The sequence below is a fragment of the Zonotrichia albicollis genome, chromosome 19 (genome assembly GCF_047830755.1).
Source record: "Zonotrichia albicollis isolate bZonAlb1 chromosome 19, bZonAlb1.hap1, whole genome shotgun sequence".
Taxonomy (NCBI): domain Eukaryota; kingdom Metazoa; phylum Chordata; class Aves; order Passeriformes; family Passerellidae; genus Zonotrichia; species Zonotrichia albicollis.
Window position 1 is genome coordinate 5706919 of NC_133837.1, and position 19333 is coordinate 5726251.

At 52.5% G+C, this 19333-nt stretch overlaps 1 protein-coding gene across 7 annotated transcripts in view; it reads right to left on the reverse strand.

Annotated features, from left to right (window-relative positions):
* Positions 1–3086: 3086 nt before the first annotated feature.
* Positions 3087–19333, reverse strand: part of SEPTIN9 (septin 9) — a 149821-nt gene continuing 133574 nt past the window's right edge. For all 7 annotated transcript variants that reach the window (XM_074555273.1, XM_074555275.1, XM_074555274.1 and 4 more), the window contains 8 exons: positions 18144–18272; positions 17663–17744; positions 16892–17029; positions 10966–11083; positions 8646–8741; positions 7370–7466; positions 5907–5958; positions 3087–5161 (listed from right to left, as the gene is read on the reverse strand). In XM_074555273.1, the coding sequence (XP_074411374.1) occupies positions 5026–5161; positions 5907–5958; positions 7370–7466; positions 8646–8741; positions 10966–11083; positions 16892–17029; positions 17663–17744; positions 18144–18272 (848 nt within the window). In that variant the 3' untranslated portion in view covers positions 3087–5025. The remainder of the gene's footprint in view (positions 5162–5906; positions 5959–7369; positions 7467–8645; positions 8742–10965; positions 11084–16891; positions 17030–17662; positions 17745–18143; positions 18273–19333) is intronic.

Sequence of the window (19333 nt, forward strand, 5' to 3'; positions counted from 1 at the left end):
AATGGTTTTCTTATTGGAAATGTCTTTAAGCTCCAGTAAACTTTGGAGTCCCTGGGAAGCTGGTAATGTGCCTTTGAAGGAAGTATGACTTATGAAATTGCAGTTTTTAGCTTAGCTGGGTAATGTTAATGAGAAAATATCATGGGCTGCAGGTGGAAGTCTCCTGAATATCATAAGTTAGGAGTAATTTATTCTGCTTTCCTAAATGAAGCAGCTCTGCGCAGTGCTGCTCCTAAATCAGGCTGATGGTGAGAATTATTTATTAATTTGTGAAGGTCCAGAGAGAAGCTCAGGCAAATAAATACAAACTAAACTGCGTGAGAGAGGTACAAAATTGAGTTTGCTGTGGGCATGGAAGAAAAGGGTTTGTAAGAAAAGGGTTGAGACCTTGTGTGAGGGAGGAGCTGGGGGTACAGGGACAAATCCTCACTGTGGCAGGGACAAGCCACAATGAGGATGATCAAACTCCCCCAAGCTTTCAGCTGCAGTGCAGCAGCTTCTCTGTAATTAAAGCTGCAGCTCTGCAGCCCTGCCTGTGCCTGCTGCAGCCCAGCAAGCACATCAAAGGCAGATGTGTCCCAGAGGACAGATCCCCCACCAGGGAATTCAGGGTTCGCTGCACACCCCAGGGTGTGAGGGATGGCCCAGCAGAGCAGCAGCTCACACTGAGCAGGTGTTGGGGAAGATGAAACAGGGAAGCCTTATCAATATGATTGTCTGGCAAAAGATTTTGAGAATATGGAAACTATAAGTGAGATTGAAATGAAAGCAAGCTTTGAGATGCCTCAGTTACTGAACAACTGGAAAACAATGGTGTGGCTGGCTGAAGGTAATCCCCTTTTGATGGAACAACACCCTCTGCTTGCAGACAGGCCCGAGGGTCAGAGCAGACCCCACAGCTTGGCAGAAGGGGCACAAAGAGGAGTTTTTAGGGTTTAAAATGTAACATAATATGGTAATGTAATGATTCTTATAGGCTGTATGGAAATGCTGCAGGATTTGTGTCTTGTACTAGACTGGTTAGTGAGAATCAGAATATTCAACACAGAAGAAGATTTATTGTATTGTAGCGCTGTCTTACCTCTTGTCTCTTAGCTCTTGTCTTTTACGCTCTTACCTTTTTACTCTCTCACCCTCTCACCCTCTCTCCCCCTCTCTTCTCTCAGCCTGCTCTGTGTTTGGCAGCTCCCAACAGGCCCCTGCACCCAGGCCCTTTGCAATAAACCCCAAGTTCCAGACCTGGCTGCAGAGATCTCTCATCCCCGTCCATCCAGACCGTGCTACCCCCATCAATCCTACATCCCCCTGGGGGTCCTTGTGCCTGCTGGTGCCCTGGTTTTGGCAGCACAAATTCACCTTTTGGGGCTCCCAGCTCCTCTGGGCTCTGCAGGTACCTCACAGCTCAGCTTCCCCTCCTGCCAGCACCTGGCCTCCCACCCTGAGAGGATTTATTCCTCCCTGAGCAGGTCTCCAGTGCTGGAATTAATCAGGGAGATGGACGAGTACAAGCCCATTTATTGTGCACTGTGGGTGAGTGATAAGTCTGTGCCAGAGCCTGGGAAAGCAATCAGGAGAAGGGAGAGAAGGGAAGAGGAGGGAAGAGCAGCATTGTGGGTAAATATGTGCACTTCTGGTGGTGATTACCCTCCAAGTAATTAGTTTTTAAATCAGGCAGACGTTTCGGGAACTGCTCGCTATGAGCTGCTTTAATTATTTATACTCCCTTTTATTCTGATTATTTATAGTCCTCCTCTTTGGATGGAGATGCTCTTTGGAATCTGACCCATCTCCAGCCCTGCCTGGCCCTGCAGCCCCCTCCTGCAGGGCTGCCAGGCACCCCCAGAGCCCAGCTGTGCTGGGGGACCCCCGTCCCTGCCAGAGCCAGGCAAGGCAAGCAGGGCCCATCCTTGCTGTGGAAAGCTGCTCAGCTCGGTAATTAAACTCTCACTCATCTTCATTTCCCTCATTTGTTCAAGTGAGGCCACTCAATAAGCCATTAGTGCAAGGTCCTTGCTGCCATCCTGAGGCACATTTCCCTTGGAGGGTGTGGGCAGCTCCTTGCCTTGCTTTCCTCTGCCCAAACCATCCTCACCCAGCCCCTCCCAGGTCACTCCTGGGACACTCTGGGGATCCGGGGGGAATTTTGCAATGGCCAGCCCTTCCCCCAGCTGGGATTTTTCCCACAGCACCACACCAGCCCCTGTTCCATCAGAGCATCTGGTGTTGTTGCTCTCCCTTGGCCAAGCCCACCTCTCTGGTGCTTCCCAACATCTGGAAGCCATTCCCTGCACCATTCCCATGAAGGGACCTCCGACCCCTTGAGCTCCTCCTCTGGCCTAAACAAAAGCTGCCCTTACTGCTGAGCTGGGGAATTTTGCCTGATTTCCCCTTTCTCTATCCACGAATCATTTCTCAACCTGTCACCAGGACAGCATCAGCCTGGAGAGCCCTGGAGCATCCTCTGTCCCCCTCCATGGACACACTCAGATTCCAGAATCTGCCTGGGAAGCCCTGTGTCGCACACATCTTTTATGAAAAATCCTTTCCTTGGGATTTTTTCTCCTGAGAAGCTGAGAAGCCTCAGGAACAAAATGTAAACAATGATTATCTGCTGCTGTGGAATGCAACAGGTGCATCTGTGATTGGTCTCATGTGGTTGTTTCTAATTAATGGCCAATCACAGTCAGGTGGCTCAGACTCTCTTTGTCCGAGACACAAGCCTTTGTTATCATTCTTTCCTTTTCTATTCTTAGCTAGCCTTCTGATGAAAGCCTTCTTGCTTTGTGTGATTGGTCAAAAAACTTATAAAGTGAGTTGTAACATTGAGTTCTTGGTCTGCTGCCTGGGATGTGAGCTGCTGGCATCTCCCCATTGTCATAATCATGTAATGAGACTGATGCTGGAAAATAAAACAGCTCGAGGCACTTTCCACAGCAGCCCCGTCTGTAAATAACCCCCCTGCTGGTGTCAAGGAATTCTCTTCCACCCCAAACAGGGCAGTTTTGGGCCTGGACTCTCCCATCACCCTCAACCCTACAGCAATGATTACACCAAGGCTGGGAACAGACATTTCCAAACAAGCCTCCTTCTATTTGCATTCGAAACATTTATTTTGGGAAATACATATTAAACACTATTATTTATACAAAAATGGACTAAATTTTCATAATGCTTATAACCCCCAAAAGGCCATTTTTAATAGATCTGGATGAAGGGCTTTTTATTGTATTATTTTCTTTTTTTTTTTCCTTCAAAAAAAAAAAAAAAAGTCAGGATACAAAGGAGAAAGCGGCGTGTCTTGCTTGGCCCAGCTTGAGATACCAACTAGAGGGAAAAAAAGTTTAAGATGGCATTTACAGGAGTGCCTCACACAAGAGGTTTTTTTCTCCCCTTTCAGTCTTTTTTTGACACTTGAAATATATATTTTTTTTCAGTTAATACATTTGTTGTTGTTTTTTGCTAAAATATAGCAAATCAGCAAGTAGAGAGTTGCTGTTCCCCAACAGCTCCGTGGGGCTGCTGTGGAGGGGGGATGTGAGTGAAGGGGAGAAGGGATTCTCACAATTCACCCCACTTTGGCTGCTGGGGGGGGTGTGTGGGGAGCCCCTGAAAAGCTGGGGAGCCCCAGCAAGGGGAGAGCAACCTCCTCCCTCCTCCTGTGCTGAGCCAGGCTCTGTCCCCCGTGGGCTCTGCAGGTGCCTTCCAGTGCCAGAGCATGGACACGCTGCCACTTCGGTGTGTGCCCCTCAAATGGGTGATTTGCAGGAAGTTTTTTTTTCCCTTACAAAGGATTGGGAGACTGGTGGACACCAGAAAGGCAAAGGGGAGCTGGGGAGAGGGGCAGGACTGCAGAGCTTTGCTCCAGGAACCCCTGCTCCTGTGTCACAGTGCTACCTAATGCTTGCAGGGTCTGATTTACACAGAAAGAGAAGGGTCTGGGGGCAGAGCTGGGGGAGCAGCACCCACAAACACCCCCCAGCTCCCCCCACAGCTGCAGGGCTCGGTCAGCACATGCACAGACCCCCTGCACAAGGGCCAGCACAACAGGAGCATCTTCCCTGGACACACAGGGGACCCAGGAAATGAAAAGGAATTTACAGCTACCCAAGAGCCTCCTCTGATGTAGGGAAAAGCCCAAGAATCACAAGGGTCAGACAGGACAACCCTCTGCCTCCCAGCACTGCTTTGCAGAGACAAAGTTCCACACTCAGCCCCCTCAGGACAAACACACTCAGAGCCTTCAGAGGACAAAGACCCACCCAACTGAGTGACAAATAAATACACAAGTGTTCCCAGGACATCAGCCACAGCTCTGGCCTGAGGGAGAGGGAATGAGAGTCTCTGTGGAGGTTCACAGCCTTGTGCAGGCTGCAGAGACAGACAAGGCAGAGCCTCCCTCCCCTCTCCCACGCTATTGCAAGGTCACAGTCTAAAAGGCACTTCTCCCAAAGCAGGGCGCTCTGCCTGGCCGGGGGTCGGTGACAGGTGAGGTGACACCTCAACACTCCCAGTTTATTGCATGTAGACAGGGTACAGGGGCTGGTTTGGGGGCTGGTGGCTCCCAGAGGGCTGTAGGAGACAAGGATGGCACTGGCTTGCTCTCTTCATCCCACCGTACCTCGCCCTGAAGGCTCCATCCACCTGGAGGAGCCCTCGCCTTCCATGGACGGAGAGGAGGGGCTGCAAAGGCTCCCAGGGCACCCCAGCCCTGCTGGCCCCACAGATCTGCTCCCCTGGTGTGGCTGTGGGGCCACAGCTGGGGGCAAGTGAGATCCCAGCCTGCACAGAGGGACGGACCCCGGGCCAGGGACGCCTCTCCGGGGGCTGAGCACAAAACTCATGGCACAAAGCAGGGGGAGAGCGGCCACCCCGCTCCACGTCTGGTTATTTGGTCAGTTTACATGGCAGGGGGTCAGGGAGCAGGGCAAGAGGGACAGTGGCAGAGGATTTATATAAAAATAAAGGGGGGAGAGGGGAGAAAGAGCGAGCGTGAGCGAGCGAGGTCCTGGCTGCGGCGAGGGACGGTTACATTTCGTTGGCCACCAGCTCCTTGTCAGCCACGCCGTTGGACAGAGAGCTCTGGCCCTCGTTCAGCCTCTTCACCCTGTAGGCTTCAAAGTGGATGTTGCTGGTAATATCCTTGATGTTCTGCATGTGTGTCCTGCAGGGAAGGGAGATGGAGCAATCACACCAGCCCATGTCACCCCAAACACCCCCAGGCCCAATGTCCCCTCCTGCCTTGCTGGTTAACGCAGGTTAATTCCCTCCTTTAGGGCACAGGAGGGAAGTAAAGGCAATCATTGGCAGCATTATTGGGCAGCAGGAGCTGAAGCCTTCATTCATGCCTGGGGACACAGACCTGTGGCTGCACAACACCCACCCAGGGAGATCCCCACCCTGCTAGACCTGGGCTGAGGTTTTGTAGCCCCTCATAACTCTGCCAGCAGCAGAGTGATACCTGTGCAGAGTTGGCTTTGCAGCCAAACTGGGGAGGAGCCCAATGTCCCCTCTCTAGGAAGCCCAGGGGGCTCAGCCTCCCTCTCCCCACAGCAGGGACGCTTCTTTCAGGAGGGACCAGCCTCACCCAGACCCCACAGTGACACCCCAGTGGGGTGAGATCTGGCACTGGTGAGGGCCCACTAAGGCCAGAAGCTGCTTGCAGGCAAGCTGGAGCCACACTGCCAGCAATCCTGGAGTGTGTCCTGACCCCTCCACTGCCCCTCTCCCCCTGCACTCGGCCCCCAAAGAGTGGGGCCACCCCTTGCAGTGGGCCGGGAGGGAAGGCAGGGATGGAGGGTGGAGGGAGGGAGTAGCAGAGCAAACAGCAGCTGCCTCAAGCTGTGCTGGGCTGTCCCCTTTCCCTGGATGCCACCTGGTGACCAAAGGCTCTGGGACAGGGCACTGACCTGATGAGGAGGTCCCGCAGGTAGGCGAACTCACAGTGTGTTGTGTTCTCCACTGGCAAGAGAGACAGAAACCATCAGTGAGCCCCCATGGCAGCACCTGGGGCAGCAGCACCTGGGGGCTTCCCCAGAGTGTGGGGGGCTCAGGTGGGCTCTGACACCCCAGGGTACAAGTACCTCAGGAGTCCTCTTTGCTGCTGGAAAGCTCAGCCCTGGTGAGGTCTGACAGCAGCCACAGCCCTTCCCAGGGTCCCACCAACGAGGAGCTCCCAGCAGCTCCCAGCAGCACCCCCAGCACAGCCCCAGAACCCCAAACAAGACAGGGGGAGGGCTGTGGTGAGCTCTCCACTGAAGTTTCATCTGTAGCTTATAGCCATGAGCATCCTGCAGAACCCCAGGCACACTGTGAGGGCTGTGCCAGGACAGGAACTCCTGCTGCCAAGGGCCTCTGCTGGCAGGAGGAGGAGTGCTTGCAACAGGGAGAAACCAAGGGGTGCTGCTCCACCACAATCAGTCTGACAGCTGCTATTTTACCTCTAATTTTACTCAATTTAGAGGAAGAATGCCTTTTTAATTGGTTTTTTTATCCCAAAAATCCTGTACATAAAATAGCAGAATCCTTTATGCTGGAGAAGACCTCTAAGATCATTGAGTCTAACTATTAAACATCATGCAGGAATGGCAAAACATAAACACAACTGCTCTGCAAAGGCTGCCTGTGGCCATGGCTGTGTCCTGGGGGTCTCCCTGTGCAGAAGGCAGATGCCTTCACAAGGGGAAGGTGAGGGTTTAATGAATCCCATTGGACTCAGAATGTTCAGGGATAAAGCACAAGAGGGCAGCAGAGCTTCAAAATACACCAATTTTCCTGGCAGCTCTGTTAAACCATCCCTCAACACAGGATTCCTATTAAAAAGACTTGTAAATGAGAGGAACCTGTGAAGTGAAGGGGAGGAAGATGAGAGGGGTGGCACTGGAGATGAGCCAGCTGGCTGCCAGAAACCAGCAACAGGGAAATGTGTGGATGTGCTGGAGCCAGGAGTTTTCATCTAGCCTTTAAACCATGATTGTAAAATGGAGGAGAAAAAAAGGCAGATGGAGATGGGAGATAGAGGGAAGAGATCCCAGAAAGGCACCAACTAAAGGCATGGTGGAGGGTACAGCTGCCAGGGGAAGGTTCTAACAGGGGCTTGAGACATGGGGATGTCACTGGTGTGCCCTCAAATCCTGCCAGCAGGCAACAAGGCAGGCCATGAGACCCCCAGGAATGTCCCCTCCAGCACTCAGCAACCCCCAAGGCACACAAAGGCCCAGGAACCCAGCACAGGAGCAATGGCCAAGGTGTTTCCAGTCCTCAAACATGAGGAGAATTATCCTTTTTTGGAGGGACAGGGAAGCAGCACATCCATTTCAATTTCTACTGCTGGTTTTGGACTTTATTAGGGCAGGGAGGTGGGCTCAGGTACCTTCAATGGTGCCCCACTTGGTCTTCCTCCCAAGGATTCTTCTTCCATTCACCTGGTACTCCTGGTCACTGCCCACCACTGCAAATGGGATCATTTCCTGTGGGAAGAGAAAAACAAGGCTGTGATTTCTTCTGAGAACTGCTCAGGAAAGCAAACCAGTGAGCAAAGTCCTACATCCTCCTGCTTCCAGGGGGGTTTCATGGGATGAGCTGGTTTGCCCCTGATGTTCCTGAGCAGTGCTGCCTACCAGGGCCCACAGGCAGCCCAGGACTGGGTACCAGCATCTCTTGCACATGTGCCCAGCCTAAAACCAGCCCAAACCCAGCCTAGTCCAGTCCCCCATTGGCAGGTACCAGGTACAGCTGAGCAAAGGTATCCCAAAACCTCCCTGGGAATTGCCCCCAGCAACCTGTGGCCAACTCATTTCCTGATCCAAGTTGGTGTCTTTGAACTTCAGAGTCCCTAAAAGATATTTTTCTTCCACAAATTCGTCCAATCCACTTTAATGTGCCAATAAATTGCTGGCTGATTCCTGCAGTGTGGAATTGCTATCAGCAGGCAGCCTAGAGGTGAAATTCCATCGCAGTGCTGGGAAGGCTGCTGCCCCAGCCAGGGATGGGCAGGCACCTCTGCTCCCTGAACCTGGGGCAGGGGAAGGGGCCATGGACCCTCTGTGAGGGCACCTGGTGTGACAGTGTTCACAGGGGTCTCAGGCTGAGGGAAGAGATGAGGATCTGACTCCATGTTTCAGAAGGCTTGCTTTATTATTTTATGATATATATTATACTAAAACTATACTAAAAGAATAGAAGAAAGGATTTCATCAGAAGGCTGGCTAAGAATAGCATAGGAAGGAATGATAACAAAAGCAGCTGACTCTCTGTCTGAGCCAGCTGACTGTGACTGGCCATTAATTAGAAACATCCAACATGGGCCAATCAAAAATCTACCGGTTGCATTCCACAGCAGCAGATGATCATTGCTTATATTTTGTTCCTGAGGCCTCTCAGATTCTCAGGAGGAAAAATCCTAAGGGAAGGATTTTTCCTAAAAGATGTCAGTGACACACCCGGCAGGGTGGAGATGGGGATGGAGCATGGACAGGACACCTTCCCCACCCTCCTTCCACCCCTGCCCTGAGCTCTGGCAGGATCCCTGCTGCAGGGCAGACCCCATGGACAGGCCACAGCAGCTTTGGGAACACAACAGAACCTTTGGAAGGGAGCCCTCAGGTCATGGCCAGCCCTGGAGCTGCAGGTCTGTCCCAGGCACTGACCCGGAATTTCTCGTTCACCAGCCGATCTTCAGAGTCCTCATCAAACTCCTTCTGGGGGTACACATCGATGCCATTGGCCAGGAGATCAGCCATTATCTAGGAGGGAAGAGCACAGGCACGGGTGAAGGACAGGCAGGCACAGGAGATGCTCCCAAAGGGTCTCTGAGTGATGCCCACCAGTCCCAGCAGCAGCATCTCCCTCTCCATCCTAAACATAGCCCCCTTTGGGGACAGACACCTGTGCCACACACCCACCAAGAGCCTGCCCTGCAACCTCTGCAAGAACCTGGTGCCAAAGACACGGCTCAGGCAGAGAGGGAGATGCAGTTACACAAGCTGGATGTTGTTTGGGGATTGGAAAAGACAAACAAGACAAGCCAAGCTGCCCAAGCAAAGGGGAACAGCTGCCAGGCTTGTAACACAAAGGTGAAAAGCTGCTCTCTGCTGTTTGTTTACACTCCTTGGAAATGGAACTTGATCTGGAGGGACAAGGACACAGCTTGGAAGGGCAGACTCTAAGGACTTTGCCTCTGTGCAAGGCCAAGAGATGCTGGAATCTGATTCCTGGGTGGAGGCTCAGCTCACAGGGAGTTTGAAGGATCAACCTTCTCCTACAATGCTGCAAACCCCAACCCAGGCTGGCAGCAGCTCCCACCACTTCCTATGGCAACATCTCCACACCAGTCCTACAGTGCAGGCTGGCAAAGGAGAGGATCCAGCCCAGGGGGAGCTCCCAGCCAGCCTCCCACCCTCACCAAACCCCCACACTGAGTTTAGGGCAACAACCCAACAAACCCAACTCCAGGGAGCACATTCCACTCCCTCAGCACAGCACTGGCACCAGCCTGCAGCCAGGCTGGGGCTTCACATCTCCAAACCCAAAATCTACCACCTCTCTGAACCAGGCTACACCCCAGAGGCACACAGGGCTCTGCTTTTGGAAGCACACTGGAATGAATGAGTGGAAAAGGTCCCAGCCTGTGCCCAGCTGGCCTGATTTCCTGTCCTCTCATCTGCTGGGAGCAAACACACCATGTGGTGACATGCTCTCCCTCCATCTGAGAGGATTTGGGAGGTCTGGTTATAATCAGGAAGCAATCAGAGAGAGGGTGAGCTTGTCCTGTGCTGAGCCAGTGCAGAGCAGCAGAGCCAGGCACTGTGCCCATGGCATCAGCAGCCAAGGGTGCCCAGGTGACATCTGAGGTCCCAGACTGACTTTGTAGTGCCAGAGCCAGCCAGTCACCTACAGACACAGGGATGGGTGCACTGGTGATCTCTGAATGGAGCCAGCAGCCTGCAGAAGCCACCCCAGAGAGCAGATGTGGCACCATGGACTCACCCCTCCGTGCCCCCTCACCTGCCCCTTGCAGAGCTCTGTGCAAACAGCCTGACAAGCCAAGGGAGCCCAGCCTGGGCCACCCCTCAGCTCCATTCCCTGCCAGCCTCTAACCAAGGAAACTGCTTGGAGAGTTTGGAACTGCCCCCAAAACCAGACTGGCTATTTCAGTGCCTGATGCTGCTCATTAAGAACTGGGAAGGAGAGGCTCCTACTGGTATGGGAAGGTGCAGCTCACCCTCTCCTAAAGGGGGCATGGAACCACCCCTGGCTAAGCTGTCCAGAACCAGAGGAGTGGCCCCTAGACACACCCTTTTGGCAAGATTCTCTTTCCCTTTACTTCTCCCAGGTCAGACTCACGGATCAAGGAGCTTGGTGGTTTTTACTTGTGCAGGGAATGCTGAGGCCTCACACCTGCAGCCACATCCACCACCCACACAAAGGGATTTACAGTCTCTTACCAAACCCTCAAATGGACCACCCCCACTTCTGAGAGCACAGCCCATGCCTTGCTGTGGATTCAGACAGCCAACCACGGGAATTTCATACCTTGCTTCCCTCCTAACCTCACCCAGCTGAGCTCAGCAAACCCACATGTGTTTTACTGGTTCCTGTATCAGTGCACGATGCTGCACAGGGAGGCTTTTCCAGCCCCTACGTGCATCAACCTCCCAAAATAACAGAAACCAGCCTGAAAATAACAACAACAACAACAACAACAAAGGAGGCAGGAGAAGCAAGCCTGCAGCTCCAAACTTATCCTGCACTGACAAAGATCCAAGAGAAACACGAGGAAGTGCTTGGAGAGCAGGCCTACCCTGCGGCCACGCGGGATCGCTCCGAGCTGCAGCCGGAGGAATGCGCTGGGCTCGGGGCCAGGCCCTGCCTGCACAGCCCTGCCAGGAGAGCCACGAGGGGGGCAAGGGGCACCAGGGGATGGGCCAGCCCAGAGGGGAGCCCAGGGAAGGGGCAGCAGCCCCTTACCCGCTGTTTGAAGTAGTCCCTCTCCTCCAGCGTTAGCGTGTCGGCTTTGGCGATCACCGGCACGATGTTGACCACTTTGCTCAGGCGCTTCATGAACTCGATGTCCAACGGCCGCAGCCTGGAAAACAGTAGGAAAAAAGGGATTTGAAAACAGCAGGAAAAAGGGGATTTGCACTTCTGGAAAACGGCAGGAAAAAGGGGATTTGCTGCTGCAATCCCCTGGCAGGGAGAGGCATTCAAAGAGCAGACAGAGAGGGAATCGTTTCCCTTCAGATAGGACGAGTAAAGAGGGTTTGAAAGCACTTTAAACATTTCCCTTTCAAAGCTGCCGCTATCGGCTGTGAGCCCTCACAAAACCCCGTGAAGTGGCAGAGGGCTTTTATCTCTGCAGGGCCACAGAGGACTGCAGGAACTTGCCCACAGCTCCTGGTGTCCTTGGTGGGGCTGGGATGAGAGCAGGGCACTGCAAATCAGATCCAAACCTGCTCCAGCTCTGTCCAAGCTGTCACCAACCATCCAGGGACAGCACAATGTGGAAATGGCCACAGGTGAGACCATCCCTGCTCACATTCCCCCTGTGTGGAGCACCAGTTGCTTGGGACAACTTACTGAGAGTATTTCTGCATGTCTCAATTAATATCTGCTTCATAATTTGCTCCCAGAGTATTTGGAAGCACCTGTTACACTGGTGGTACAAAAGCAATAAAATGTAAATTAATATTTTGCAAAATATTTATGTTGTTCAAAGTGATACATCCAGATATATTTTTTTATCCAGAAAACTTGATGCTGAAGCTTTATCATATGCCTGCACAGGATTTTGATGTAGGGAGCCTTTAAGTTCTCCATCAATGTCACACAACAATCTGTGATTCATATTGGTCTCTAGATTTCTTTCAAAGGGTCATACAAAAAGGTTGTAAGAAAGGGTTTACTTTAAGCAAACCCTAAAGTCTGTGGTTATGCACAAGCTGGGAGTGCCTCTCACATTCATCAGCTGGGATTAAAAAAAGCTCTGGACATTCTCCAGGGGCTCACAGAAGAGATGCTGCTTGTTCCAGAGGGCAAAAATGTCAGAAAATCTCTACAACAAAAGTCTCAGCAGAGGAAAGCTGCAGGGATTGCATAACCCCAGTGATCAGTGCCTTGGGAAATCCCTCCCTGCTGACAGCTCCACTTCCACATCAAGGCTGCAGACAGCAATGAGGGCACCTGGCCATCGTCCCCTGAAGGTGTTTGAACTGCTGGGGGTCCCAGACCAGGAGAAAACCCTCCTTGGGACACCTCCAGGTGCTGCAGGTCTCCCTTGGTGGCTCTGAAGGAGATGGGGACATGCAGCACAGCTGAGTAGGTGCTGCCTTGAAAAGGAAACCTGGAGGCCCCAGGGTCAAGGATCACCTTTGAAATGAGCCCTCACTGAAGGGCCAAGACAGCACCCACTGCCAAACCCCTCCATGGTCTCCCTGTGCCCCACAAAGGGCTCAGAGACCCCTGCAGAGCCAGGCATAGGAGTGCAGAGGGGAAGGGACTGATCCTGCCCCTCAGCAGCCACCAGGCAGTGTCCCCATCCCACGGGGACACCTCTGCCTGGCTCCATTCAGCCCCTGAGACCCACTCAGCTCCAGCTGACTGGAAACAGCAGCTCAGGGGTGCCCCAGAGCAGCCAGCAGTGGTGACCCAGCTGAACCCTGCCCTGGTCATCCCCTCTCCCAGGGATGGAGCCAGGTGGATCCTGTCCTCACACACCAACACACACAGCCCTGAGCACATCATTAGCACAGGGACAAACGAGGTCCTAACACAAACACAGGGTCACAGATCACCCTGGGGCCCAGCAAAGAGAGATTTTGGCTATTAAAGGGAAAAAAGAATAGGAAAAAACCACAAGGAACCCCCCATGGACACATCTAAGCTGACTTGCTGCTGGCAAACATTGTTTGGAGCTCTGCATAATGTATTTCCCAGACCTCCAAGGAAGTAATGCAGCAATGCTCCTTTCCCAGCAGAATTCTTTCCCCTCCTCTCTCTTTGCTATTTTCCAAACAATTTTTCTCCTCTAAAAGCTTCTTCCCCACTGAGCCTGTGTTCCTGCCTCTTTCATCAGCTTTTCCTTTAAAGACCAGGATGCATACAGAGCATGAATCCACAATCAGGCAGACATTAGAGTTTCAGCAAAATCTACATGTTAAAAGCTCAGTTCCATCCCTCAGATCCCTCACACATCTGGAGGATGCTGAGGATGCCACAGTGCCTGCCCACACCCCTGCTGTGTCCAGCAGCATCCCCCAGGCACAGTGACCTTGTCCATCTGCACCCAGGCACCTCTGACAAAACTTTCTGCTCCCAAAACTCTGTTTTTAGGGTTTTCTGCAAGTTTCTAGATATTTTAGCAACTCCTGCTAGGTAGGTAGCTCCCCCCAAAACTTTAATTATGTAAAAGGAAGTGAAGCTTTTCACCCAGAACAATGCCTGCCTGCAGCTACACATCATATTCATGTGAAGACATCATGGATTAAGGTGGTGACAAGTGCTGTTTGCTCCAAGCACATCACAGAAGAGAATAGAAGGCTCAAAAAAAACCAAAAACAAATCTATTTTCCTCCCCTTCTGCAAATGGTCCCTGATATTATTAACTTACAACATACACATTTTGGGCTTTGCTGGGAGGGGTGGAGGAGCTCAAAGGGGAGTGGGTGGGCTGGAGCAGGGGGTGCAGTGTTGGGGAAGATGAAACAGGGAAGCCTTATCAATATGATTGTCTGGCAAAAGATTTTGAGAACATAGAAACTATAAGTGAGATTGAAATGAAAGCAAGCTTTGAGATACCTCAGTTACTGAACAACTGGAAAACAATGGTGTGGCCAGCTGAATGTAATCCCCTTTTGATGGAACAACACCCTCTGCTTGCAGACAGGCCCGAGGGTCAGAGCAGACCCTACAGTTTGGCAGGAGGGGCCCAAAGAGGAGTTTTTAGGGTTTAAAATGTAACACAGAATGGTAATGCAGTGATTCTTATAGGCTGTATGTAAATGCTGTAGGATTTGTATCTTGTACTAGATTGGTTAGTGAGAATCAGAATATTCAACAGAGAAGAGGATTTATGTTATTGTAATGGGAGCCTCACTCTCTTGCCTTTTACTCTCTTACCCTTTTACTCTCTCACTCTCTCCCCCTCTCTTCTCTCAGCCTGCTCTGAGCTGTGGCTGGCAGCTCCCAGCAGGGCCCTGCACCCAGGCCCTTTGCAATGAACCCCAAATCCAGTCCTGGCTGCAGAGATCTCTGGTCTCCATCTGTCCCAACCATCCCAGCCCCTGATGCTCTGACAGGGCAGCATGGGCTCAAACCACTCCAGGTGCTGCTGGCTGTTCCTTCATCCCCTCCTGCTGTGGGCTTGGAGGAGGCTGTGAGCTGGGCACACCTTGCCAGGGCTGGGCACACACTGTGGTGCCCAGGACACACATTTTTATTTCTGCCACTTTGCACAGACAGGATCTAAGTACAGGCTCATTCCTGCTGCTTCCCCTGAAATGCTGTTACAGGAATCAAAATCCACAGTGAGCTGTGAAGTTATTTCCTTTTGGTTGTGCCCCAGACCAAACTAACTGCAGGAATTTGAGCTGTGTGTTAAGCAAACACCAGTGAGGACCCACAGCTGCCCAGCCCCATCACCTGCTCCAGGGAGCTGCTGGGCACCTGAGAGGGGCAGCCAGAGGGGAAAGAGGGAGTGGGTGGCAGTTCCTGAGCCACCAGCCCTGGCAGAGGTGCTGATGGGGCCAGGCAGAGTTCCAGAGCCACTCCTGAGCTGAACTGAGCTTTGCAGGGGTCACAGCAGGGATATTTATTGGCTGGCAGAGCCCAGCCTGTGCAGCTGCAGCTGGAAACCCCAGCCAGCACCATCCTCAGCCTTCATGGGTACATGGGAGTGTTACAGGCTGTGTGTGAACTGCATGGGCTGCAAAGCCTGTCCTCAACTCCCTTGTGAGCTCCCTCATGCAGCAGAAACTTCTCTGCTGATTAACCCTGGAGCTGCCTGGATGGGAGAGCCAGACTGAAGCAATCAATCCTGAGCCAAGCAATCCTGTGCTCCTGCCTCCAGATCTCTGCACCAACTTTGTTGGGTTTTTTTTATCTCTTACTCCTAGATAAGCAAAAAGCAAGCTCTCACCCTGGCAGCCTTCACCCAGCTGCACAGGGAGTTCTGTGCCATTCCCAGCCATGCCAAGGACTTCAATGCCCTTCCCATACCCTGCTGCAAGGGACCATGGACCTGCTGCCTCAGCCAGGGCACAAACCTGCACCCAGCTGTGTGTGACAGCCCCAGGACAAGGCTCCCCCACAGGATCCTCTGCTACAGCACTGTCACAGCAGCTCTACCCTGCAGGAGAGGAGGCCACATCACCCTTTGCTGGGGAAAGCCTGTCCATGATGATGAAAAACATAATTTGGACTTCACAAGAGAGCAGAGAGGAACCCTAATTCCTGCTTGAGCTCTCAGAGAAGCAAAATTTCCCATCCCAGTGGGGTTTGTCCCTCAGGTGGCAGGAGGGGACGGGTGAGCCAGTGACAGTGGGGACAGCCCCAGCCAGGCTCTCAGCCTGCAGGGAAAGAGGATCAGCACAGGGCTCAGCAACAACAGCCCCCAACTGCTGGGCTCACTCAGATATTGGAAACACATGTTCACTGGAGAGAAGGAAAAAAAGCAGCTGAAAATCCACACAATTGCTGTTGGCCGGCGGGTGAGAGAAACCAGAGCGCGGCTGGAGAGGCTCCACCAGGGGACCCAGAGTGGGGCTCCACATCCCTGCCTGCACTGCCAGGCACCCAGCACACCCCCCCTCTGAGCATCAGACCTGCTCTTTAAGAGTTAAACAGCCAGAGGGCTGAGGAAAAGCTGGAGCACAGCTAAAGCTGCAAGTCAGACCTGAGATTGCAGCTGATCTGGGCTGAGATTAGTGGGACCAACATGTTAGACTGGCCTAAAAATGTCATTTCCCTTTGAAAGCTTCTCTGTTTTATTGTATTCAACCATAAATGTTTCATCAGCCCCTCTGCTCCTGATCAGTTACACAAGAGGGGCATTTCTGGCCCATGCAGGCATTTTATTCCAGTGAAGGATGCATTTTTGGTCTACCCACTGACAGAAGCAAAACAAAGTCTTTTCTATTGGAATAAATCTCCACATGGGGAAGTGGAAAAGGCTGACATTAATGCAGTGCTGGAGGCTTAAGTTTACTTTTGAAAACAGACCCAAAAACATCCCCAATGCAGAAAGAGCCAGAAGTGGAAGGAATTGACACAAATCAAAAGGAAACTTCGGTCTCGTTTTCTGTTGTGATACTTTAAGTCACATTTTTCAAGACATTTTAAGTGCCCCAGATTTTCAGGGTGGGCTGTGTGCCTAGGAGGGGGGAAAAAAAGAAAATAGAAAAGGAAAAAAAAAATAGAGCAAGATCTAGGCCTTTTGATGTTGTCACTTGAGAAGTGCCAGAGCCAGGAGAACTCTGGACTGAATAAACAGCATCCCTCTTGTAGACTAGTCAAACAACTACAAAATACCCCTATGGGGTGAGGGTTTTCACTGCCTTAGAAGCACAAGGAAAACTTTGCAAAGAAAAAAAAAATTAATGTTCTGCTTGCAAAAGTAGCCTCTCCATCCAATTTGAGACCTGGGTCCATCCTTGGTTGAGCAAGCCAAGTGACCAGAGCAAAGGCAGCAGCTCCCAGGAGCTCAGAGAGGATTTCATGGCCCTTCAGAAGAGGAAACACTTCATTTCTCTGGGGTACAGCAGCTCTGGTGTGTTATTGCAAGGCCTCCTGAGGATGGCTTCAAGCTGTCCTGGAGCTCCTCAAGCCCCAAAACCCATGGGAGGACCCTGGGCAGAAGTGCCCTGAGGGCTGAGGGGAGCAGGGACAGCAGGGTACGTACGAGTGGCCCGTGGCTGGGATGAAATAAATACAGCAGTGCACCCTCGTGTCAGGGATCTGCTTCTTCCTGTTGATGTTGATCTCCTCCTGCAGGTACTTCTCATACTGGTCATTGATGAACTTCATGATGGGCTGCCAGCTGCAGAGAGAGGGGAACACAGGGTGGTGTGAGGGACCTGGACCACTCTGGGATGTTCAGCACCTCCTAAATCACAAAGCTCAGGTGTTCACTGCTTAGCAGCTCCACACACTGCTGCAGGAGGGGATTTACTGGCTGCTTTAGACAAGCAAGTGCCTAAAAATTGCTCCTTTCTCTCCTCCTAGACCTGGCTGTGGAGCAGCACAGCCCTGGCTCCTTGCAGGGGGCCACAGCACAGGAGCAAGAGCAGAATCAAAGCCCACAAGCCCAGCCCAGCTGGTGGTGGGGACAAGGTCCCTGCCATAGGCCAGCCCTGCCAGCCTTCCAGAGCCAGACACTGTGCCAGGGATGCCAGGCAGAGTTCAGCCTCCAGAGCCACATGAGCAGGCTCTGGGGACTGGCCCTGCTGGCACACAGCTGCTCCCAGGCACAAACAAAGGTTGTCTCATGCCTGGAACAGCAGGATGTTTGTGGCTCTCACAGGGAGCATGGCACTGCTCTGCCACCACAACAACCTCCCTCCTGCTGCCCACAGAGCAGGGGCACAGCACCAGCTCCATCCCTGGTCACGGGCTCAGGGGGTGCTGGGGGTCCCCTGGCCTCCCCCTGACCCAGGGCAGAGGGGCAGCTCACCAGTTCTCGTTGTTGATGTGGTCCCCAAAGCCCGGCGTGTCGATGACCGTCAGCTTCATGCGCACTCCCTTCTCCTCAATCTCTGCAAGAGAGCAAAGCTGCTGTGTGAGGGCAGTGCTGATGGGTGCTCTGGCCAAACCCACCCTCCCAAAACCAGTGCAGGGCTGGAGCTCGCTCCCAGGGGAGAAATGCACCTTCACAGCTCCTCAGAGGCACAAATCAGCCATCCAAAGGGATCCAGCCCCATATCCACCCTGAAATGCCACTCCCACAGCCCCTTCCAACACAATTAACTCAATGCTGATGAATAAATAAAAACCAGATGTTTTCTCAGCCCTGCAAGCATCTATGGATGGCAAAACCCCATTTAGAGAGATAAGAGTGGAGGTTTATGGAGGTTCAAAACTCTGTGAGTCCCCAGAGACACAAGGCAGAGCAGGACCTAAAGCCAAAGCAGCAGGTGGGACCTGCAGGGCCTCACCATGAGTGATGGATTTGATTTCAATGGTCTTGGGGATCCTCTCCTCAGCAGTTGGCTGTACAGATTTCCGGCTGATCTTGGATTTGAAGAGAGTGTTGATTAACGTGGATTTCCCCAAGCCACTCTGACCTGGAAGAGAGCAGGATAACCCAGAGTCAGCACTCCCTGCTCTGGCAGGGGCCAGGGGATGGGGCTGCTGACAGACTCAGCCTGCACCAGATGGGATGGAGGGAAGGAGGGAGGGAGGGATGAGGAGCAGCTGCTCCCCTGCAGCTCCCCCAGGCCAAGGAGCTCCAGGCCAGCCCAGCCAGGAGGATGATGCAGGTAGCAAAGCTCCTCCCTGGCTCCAAAGCAGCAAACCAAGAGCTGGTTCCCTGCATCCAGGCAAAACCCCAGCAACCCCAAGGACAGGCAGACTGTGCTGGGGATGTTTGAAGGGCTGTGGTGATGCTGAGCAGGGCATGGGGACCAGGGAACCCCAGGAAAACCATCCCAAGTGTGCCTTCACTCTCCTGCAGTCTGCTCTGCCCAGTTCCATGGGAAGGCTGTGGAGCAGCTTGGCAAGCCTTTATCTGGACAGGACTAACAGCAGCAACAATCCTGCAAACCTCAGGCCTGCTGCATCTGCTGCTGCTTCCCTGACAGACTGTGCTGCAATCACCCAGCTGGCTGCACAGACACAGGTCCATGCCAGGAGCTTCTCTGAATCCCACAAACAACAGCCCAAGAAGCACATGAGATTCCACAACTTTAGAAAAACAGCTTTTAGAAGAGCATTTTCATGCTTTATATCCCAGAGCTGATGCTGACCTGTGAGGAAAGGACAGCAACAGCTCCTGACTCTCCAGGAAAAGCTGTCCCATGAGCTTGGAGAACAATTTTTCCAGAGTGCAGAAAACAGAATTAACTCTTCAAAACCCAGGGAGCAGAAAAAAATTAACTCCTCAAAACCCGGGCCCCCTGAAAACACTGCAGAGATCTTGCACACACCACAGGGACCCAATGGCCCCATTCTGCCAAGATGTTACAGCCAACTATCCTGGCATTGTCACCAGCATGTCCCTTGTCCCACAGAGTGTCCCTGAGCAGAGTCAGCAAGGGTTTCACCCACATCCTTCAGGGTCTTGGACCATCCAGGCTGCCAAAGTCAATGGTAGGACCAACCAGCATCACCTCCTGGCATCACCTCA